General features: G+C 40.0%; 1 protein-coding gene across 1 annotated transcript; it reads left to right on the top strand.

Moving 5' to 3' along the window:
• Positions 1–208: 208 nt before the first annotated feature.
• On the top strand, positions 209–5,797 carry LOC119725077 (lactadherin-like). The gene is made up of 4 exons (XM_038196438.1): positions 209–446; positions 4,470–4,604; positions 5,103–5,317; positions 5,651–5,797. Exons 1-4 carry the CDS (start codon positions 209–211, stop codon positions 5,795–5,797), a joined length of 735 nt encoding a protein of 244 aa, XP_038052366.1.
• The last annotated feature ends 2,668 nt before the right edge of the window (positions 5,798–8,465 follow it).

Genomic DNA, 8,465 nt, shown 5'->3' with positions numbered 1-8,465 from the left:
TTTTTGTGCACTCGCACTTGTTTGGTACGTGTAGGGTTGTTTATGGATTTGTTTATTATTATTAATGCGGGGGGGGGCGGTGTTTTGTTTTGCTTTGCCTTTCTTTTGTTTATGAAGTCACCCCCTTTGCGGATACATTCGAAAAAGAAATAAATACCGGCGATCCTTTTTTTTATTGCGTGACATTTTCTTCATTATAGGGACCCTTATGGGCGTGGTTTGGGCTGAGAGGGTCTGCTACTTCGGTCAGGAGCCTGATGCAAATCAGTCAGGCCGTCTTCGCTGGTTTATGCCGGGGAGTAAGGCTGATCGTTGCGCCTGCACCAGTACCAGACCGGGACCTGTCTACATGCAGCCAGTCCATTGGTCTCATCCACCGTTTTACACCGACACTCCAATGTTCACCAACGACCAGGAGGACATTCATGATTACTTCAACTGTCATGGTGAGTATGGGCCTATTGTAATATACCTACTACTTAATGACGTCACGCTTTGTTTATATGTGCGCTTTCCTTTGAGATAGGTGGGATGCATTCCACCCATCCTGTAAACAAAGTATGACGTCGTCTGAGGCCTATTGTAAATGTCAATTTTGAACGTTAATGTCCATTCTGAAACCGAAGCAGCGGCAATACAGTACAGACAATTCCGAGCACGCTAACAATTCTATCACGAAGGCCCCTTTCAATGGAAAAAGCCTTGTGCAAGGTTTGGCTCAGCTATTCCGTCAAGTGGCAGTTGCTTTGTACAAACGCGTGCAATTTTTTTTTTATTTTTCCCCCCATTAAAGAGGGCCTAGTGAGATTGCAGTGTATACCAAATCAGGTGCGTGCAGTTCGCGTGAAAGGAAGGGCCCAATGGAATTGTGTGTGCCAATCGCTTAATTTGGTAGCATTACACAAATTATTGACTTTCCAATGATATATAGTCAGTGAGCCCCTATGCATTATTAGGTACACTGTTCAAAACTCCCAGGATCACAATAAGGATACCTCAAGAAGCTCAAAACCACCTGATGCCACTTTTTCTGACCCTTTCATGGGCGGGACATGACATTGAAAAGTAGGGTCTTCCCGAATTTTATTTGAAAACAACAAACTAGCTCAAATTTTAATTGTCGAAAACATTAGATGAGCAAACCTATAAATAGCTAGTAAATGGTTAATGTTAATATGAAAGCAGTATATAATCCTTCAAGACCGTCATATTCTTTGAAATTCGTTGTCAAACCTCTGTATTACATCACTAACATCTTTCCAGAGAGTACAAGCGCCACTACACGCGTGCCACTTCAGTATCGTATAACAATGCGCGAACGTTGATGTACGCGTGTGGGTGTACATGTACATGATCCTGATTACGTCACGTCGACGTCCCAAAAATTGACACATTTCAGGACAAGGGTTGATGTTCAAACCAGGTTTCCTTTTACGTCCATTCACCCATTCCGAAGAAATATTTTCTTAAGATTTGAAAGATTCTGTCTGTATTTTGCAATAAGAGTAACCAAAAATGCATGTCAAATAGTTTTCATACTTTTAAGAGGAGTCGAAAGTTGCACAAAATGTGTTCCTCAGATAAATTTATTGCATAGCTCTTTAAGAAAAAGAGGTGTTCATCTACGGACTGAAGACGTCTGATATACTTTTAATACGCTGAGATAATTAAGAGTTTGAAAGGAATACGGACGTGCAGGAAGTCTTAAAATATGCTTGACAAAATGCAAAATATGTTTGCCCAATAATGGCTGAATGTCCGATCAACCCTAACTGCTGGTTCAGACGAAATTGAATGAACAAGACTATACTTTAATTGGAGTGAGCGAAAAGACGATAGAAAAGATGTTTTATGTTTTCCCGGACAATGTCCTAAAATGTTCATTCAGTTCTGAAAATCGGTCAATACCATTTCTGTTTAATTAATTAAGTTATCGAGCAGCAACTTCCGATGTTGTCCATTAGAATCGCTTACAAGACTTCTTCTCCGCTTTTGGAAGGCGAAGATATAGTTAGGGTCTTTTTTTCATTAACCGTCAATGAAATTAGCTGTACCTGCGACCAATATAGACAAGGTATGCATTTGTAAATGAATGCACAGGTAACGTTATTGGCCGTTTGTTTCTCAAAACCGAATGCACGAAAAAAAATAAAACGATTGAATCTTTGTTGAATTGAAATGGGATTAAAGACGTGCATTCAATTCAAACGAAAATGAATAACCGATTTTCAGAAGTGAATGAACATTTCAGGAAATTGGCCGGGAAAACCTTTACTAGAAGAGTGAAATTGAATGGTTCTTGTTGATTGTCGAATGCAAATATGCGTGATCTTTCAACTATAATTTAAATTGAATGAGCCAGGCGTTAAACTGAATGAAAACTTAGTTGAAATTGGCCGGGAAAACCTATATTAACATGAATGTTTAGTTTGTTCATGGGTTAAAAATGACGATTTGGTAATTTGATACCAGATGACGTCAATCAGGGTTGACTTTCAATCCAAGTTTCAAATTTCTTTTGTGAACAGGTTGAAGAAAAGTCGCGCAGAATAACTGTCTGGATTAAGAAAGAAAAGCTCGTACGATTCTAAAACGGTGATCGGGTGGTGCCCGGTCCCCCAAATATTGGTTGCAGTACTATAAAGCACAATTATTTCCACAAAAAGCGTGATCACTGAAGCCTTTCTGTATTTTATGTTGTCATTTATAATATAGGTTATCCCGGCCAATTTCCTGAAATGATCATGCACTTCTGAAAATCGGTTATTCATTTTCGTCTGAATTGGAAGGTTGGGAAGTATGAAGAGGTCAACCTCGACAAGGCATTCCATGTTAATAATAAGACAAACATTGGTGTCTTTTCCAATTAAATTTCAACATTGGCACTACTTTGAATGTTTCTTTTAACGCAACATTACCAAGGCTTTTCTGTTGATAGTGTTTTCATTCAATAAATTGGATCTGAAAGTGAGCCTCGTTCATGTATAATGCAGTATCTCCGGCAAATTCCACAAAAGAAGCACGGCCGTTAATTACTAGCTTTCTGCCTCGTCTTCTCGCTCAAAAGTAAATTGGGCCTCGATACAAATAAATAAATTAAGTCAAATTATCCAGAGCAGAGCCAACATAAACAATTCAAAGCGGAGTTCTCCCTGTACCTTTTATTTCATCACAGTAGTGCAGGGTAACCCGTCGGATACGCACCACTGGCGGTGATTGAAGGACGCAATTTCCTTTAAAAAAGACCAGCCTTAAACAAAACACGATAATCTCATGCTGAGAAGCATTCGGCTTGTTTCATGTCGTTGCGCCGCCGAACTTGCGCCGAAATCGCTAGCGTATGACTTAAAGGAAGAACATGACATGGCTTTGCGTTTTGTATAGAAGCTTCCAACCAATACAAAAATCGAATATGAACAAGGACATAGTATATCTCAACTTAGGTGTCGCCCTGTACCGATATATAAAATACTGTTCAAAGTGTGTTACCTCACGTTTAAAAGTTAAAAACTCGGGTAGCACTCGAACCCACGACCTCCTGCTTTCTTTCTAGTGCAGATGTCTGACCACTCGACCATCGAGCTAACGGGATCGGTTGGCTGGTTCGATTCTTATGTACACAGCAGCGGGTACGGCGTTATCTATTCACAAGATGGATTAATTAATTAATTAATTAATGTATTTATTTCATTTGTTTTGCGGCGTGGTGTTGAAATCAAATGATGGTTTCCCCCTTCACCGACATAAAGGTCGGTGGTCAATCGGTAAAACATCTGCACTAGAAAGCAGGAAGTCGTCGGTTCAAGTACCAACCCAAATGATTTTCCCAACTTTCACTCTGGAGGTAACACACTGACTATAGAGTGTGTATATAAGTCGGTGAAGGACGAAATCTTGATTTACATCAACCCAACGCAAAAAAAAGAAAGAAAAAAAATCCATCTGGTGAATATACATAGTATATGAAGTATTAGTCTAAACGACTTATTGTCTCGTTTAACCGACTTATTTATCACATTAGAACGACTTGTTTAGCTCGTTTAAACGTCAAACGTACCTGGATACACTATTAAAGTTAAATGCGCGCTACTAAAGGTGTTCCAAATCTGCCATTTCGCATCTCGCATTTGGTGTGGATGATCTGAACTTTGTGTCGCGTGTTGTAATATGTGGATTTGGAACAAAGATCAACCTGTTACATACAGAGATTTCCATTCATTCACGGACGCACAAGTGAAACATGATAATCACTACTTGAAACACTTCGTCTGATTGAGCTTCAGCGTCAATGTATCAATCAAAATCTACAAATAATACCAAGTTTCATAACAAATATCCCAGATCAGGAGAAGGCGGATTCTGCGCCCGGCCATGATGTCCATTAAAACAAATGATTGTGATTGCTGTAATGAACCCAGCTCCACCCTGATCGATTCCACTATCACTATCGGTTCCACTATCTCCGACAGACGTTTTGGAGTGCTCTAGAGAGGGACCCTTCGGAATGGAAGATGGACGCATCCCAAATGAAAGCATAACGGCGTCGTCAGTGCATCCCAACCGGGCCAATTTCGCACCCACCAGGGCTCGGCTGAACCTTCAAGGTAGTGTTATGTTCGTTCAACAATTACATTGGATGAACAATAAGACAACTCAAACAAAAATAATTTGACAAAGGTGACCAAAAAATGTCAATACTTTAAGACTCTCCTTTGTGGGATGGTGCTCCAAAGTTAAGTCTGTTTTGTTAAATATTAAATCTACACATTTTGTGCTCAGAAACTTTCACAGGTTTCACAAGTCGCTCATACATTCATAGCCAAATTCCTCATTGGCTGAATGTCACAAGGGGGCTAAGCACAATACATAAAAAACATAAAGGGCAAACGAATAACAGCAAAAAGTATGTGTATAGCTTGTGACTGACTTTTTTAACACATACAATTGGCCATGCAATACTTCCTCTTTATTATCCGCTTGCTTTGCAAGTGTGGCCGTTTCCTAGTGCAGCGCTTGCGACAGGTTCCCGGTTTTATTTAACACATACATTTGCTAAGTAGTATTTTATGCTCAGTAGGTTTGATTGTCTGCTTACTTTGAAGTCAAGGGCGGGGCTGCTGCATGGTGTAATGTTGGACATGATGAAACCCATCCATGGATTCAACTCGACCTCGGTTCCGATGCGACCATTACTGGCGTTATCACGCAGGGGCGCGGGGACCACCCAGATTGGGTGACAGAGTTCAAAGTGGCCTACAGCGACGATGGCCAAGAATGGACTGACGTCATCGATAATGGATCAAGTACACCGATGAAGGTAGTCCAATCGCAATGTTCAATTTGCCCTTTCACGGATATAATTTCATAAACAATGCATACCAGTACTTAGTGTATGTTGTCCGAGGGGTTTGTGAGATAGAAGTCACACGCTTACTCAATCGGTTTGGGACTCGAACCCACGACCTCCTGTTTATGTTTGCAGAGGAAGAAAAAAAAATGATCCTACAAAGCCATGGACATCTATAAATATGCATGGCGCGGGGCGAGGGCTCCCTCTGTCGATCCTGATGCAACTACATTGGCAAAACTCGTCTCCATAAACCTTTCAACGCTAGTTTGACAATGCTTACACTTTTTTTATTCCTCACAGTTCCCCGGAAACTCGGACCAAAACACCCACGTGACCACCACTTTCCCGAAGGCCTTCCGGGCCTGGTTCCTGCGTATCCTGCCTACTCAGTTTCATGAATACTGCTGTATGCGCTTTGAAGTCCTCGGCTGCACAATTAATAAGTAAAGTCTGTCGAGATTAGCTTGGGAAACCTAACTCCAGTGATCACTTGAAATTCGACAAATTGGAGCGGGGTCATAGACATGTGGTGTTAAATGTTAAGAGTGCTTTAGTAAAAACAAAAAGGCACATATGAATTGTTGCAGCTACAGAGAAACATACATAACGACCTCAAAAATCCTTGCTCAAAATGAAGACTGGTTACAAATTCCCTGCCTGAGATGTTATCAATCGGTAAACAAACCTGAATTGAACCTGGGCACAAAAAGTGTGCATTTTCTCTCTTTTTTTTCTGTCAAAATGTATAGTATTGGTATGCGCCCTACATCAGAGTTAGAGCGATTGTGTTGCTCAAACAGATGGGGGGGGTGCACTTAATCCGATGTACTTTCAAACATGCCCCCCACACACAAAACAAATAATAATAATAATGTTCACTTCATGTGCCCTGGACTCCGAACCAGTCAAAGTTTGAATTGTCAAAATTGTTATATTACCATTAGAGGTGGGTTTTCCCATGCTACATTTATGCTGGCGAAAGAAATCGGTTGGATAAAAACTAATGGTTCACAGAAACTTAAATTTACCTATTTTTCGATTTTGTTTTCCAGAATTATTTAGACGGCGGAATCAGTTATACATCACATTGTTAAATTGTGTACTTGGATACTGTAATTTCATTTGTCTAGGACGGCCACATGTTTGGGGACGTATTCACAAAACTCAAATTTAAGAGAATACTTGTCACAAATGAATCTGAACACCCCGCTAACTTAAGTGGGGCGCTTAATTTGGTATTCACGAAAGATCTAAGCACCCCAATTATGTTAGTGCTCAACTTAACTTAAAGCTAAAGTCCATCATTTGCAGCTATCCAAAACGTTACTGACGTAATTATTGTTAAAAAAACATACTTGGTTGAAAGATAGTAATGGGACTAAAACCCCTGTGAAATTACTCCTTCTTGCACGCTGTCATTTTGAAGAAATCAACGAAAGAATGCCTTTCCAAAGACGCATCGTTGGAAATGTCCGTTACCAGTTTTTTTTTAGTTTTTTTGGGTATTCGGCGAAGCGCGCAAGCGTTGACACGACGCACACGCGCGGTTGCTTTAATTCGCCGGATCAGTGCGCGACATCGCGTAGCTGCAATCGGCTCAGTGAGATTGTGTCTCGGACGTTGAATTCAGGCTCAATTCAAAACATGATTCAGCAACTTTTGATTCGGAAATCGAGATTCTAGAATGTTGTTTTTTTTTCTCGAAATATACAGCTGAAGCCGAGCTGAAACTTCATCAGGTTAGTTGTTCAGCACCCTTCTTTAGATTTTGAGCACATGTGTTGCTTCAAATGAACATAATGCAAAACATACAACTGTTGGACTGTACCTTTAGTGTTCAGAGCAATCACTCTTAAGCTTGCTCATGCGCAAAACATGAACGTCATAAATGTTCCCACGCAGCAGCAGTTCAATCACATGAATCGTCACCGTTTTCACGAAGAGGCGAATTTAGTATTTCACTGTCTGAACAAACATTCGAGATAATCGCGTTTAAAGTTGGTATTTTATTCATTTGACAATTTGAAACTTAGAGATGCATAAAATATGCAAGATTTACGTTTCAGAGGAAAGAAGAGCTTCTAATCTTCCTAAATGTAGCAAACTTTAAGAAAAAAGGTGATTAGTTTTGCAGAATTAATTAATTAAGAGAAGAGGCTGTTCGTGAAAACGAAAAAAAGACCAATTAGCTAATTTGCCCCTTGGTGAAAACGGCAAAACGCTAAAGTGACTACGCGCAGATTTCGCCCTTCTGCCGTCTGAGTCAATGCATTTTGTGTACAGTACGCGCAGATTCTGCCCCACTGCGCATGCGCCATGAAATTCGCCCCTTCGTGAAAAGGTTGTATTGCACGTGCATGGAATTCACCCCTTCGTGATATACGCGCTATTTTATTACAATGTATTTATTTACTGAAAATTTTATTAATACCATAGAGTGCGGAAATTTGCCCCAAATTCGCCCATTCGTTAATTAGGTTAATTAAGATTGTATTTTTTTTTTGAAGGTATAGCCTCACTAGGTTGTAGATATTGATATCTTTATTCATTTTCACCATTTTTTTTTCTCGAAAAACAGACGATTTTCATGAAATTCGCCCCTTCGTGAAAACGGTGACGCAATAATGAGCGTGTTTCCTCAACATAATCATGTGTGCGCGTGTTCTGCCACGCAGTTTCCAAGCCCGTCTTTTTTATTCTTTATCTAAGTAACAAACGGAAAATGTCTGCGTCACGCGCGTGTCCAACGTGTTCGTCATGCACATCGTATGCAATCAGTGCATGCATTTCATAGCTTTTTTTCCCCAACAACTAAAAGTGAAATGTTCGTTTTATTTACTATCGAGTGTGAAACAAGTTGTGATTTATTCGCATTCTATCATACATGCTGGAAGGTAAGAGACATGTTTTATTCATTTTTTTTATTTTATAGACTGCAGTTACTTAGTAGGACTGTGCATGCCATTGGTGTCGTCAATCGCACTCGCGCTGCCCGCATAAAGATCAACAAATCGATCGAAATAACTGTTAGAATGTCGACGAATCACAATCCAAGGGTTGTCAAAATTTAATTTCAACTTGGCTTTCCTTTTACAATAATTTGCTATTGACGATA

Source organism: Patiria miniata, unplaced genomic scaffold, assembly GCF_015706575.1.
Source record: "Patiria miniata isolate m_02_andy unplaced genomic scaffold, ASM1570657v1 HiC_scaffold_18, whole genome shotgun sequence".
Classification (NCBI taxonomy): domain Eukaryota; kingdom Metazoa; phylum Echinodermata; class Asteroidea; order Valvatida; family Asterinidae; genus Patiria; species Patiria miniata.
The sequence above is the reverse complement of the archived record's forward strand: the minus strand, read 5'-3'. Positions and strand labels throughout refer to the sequence as shown.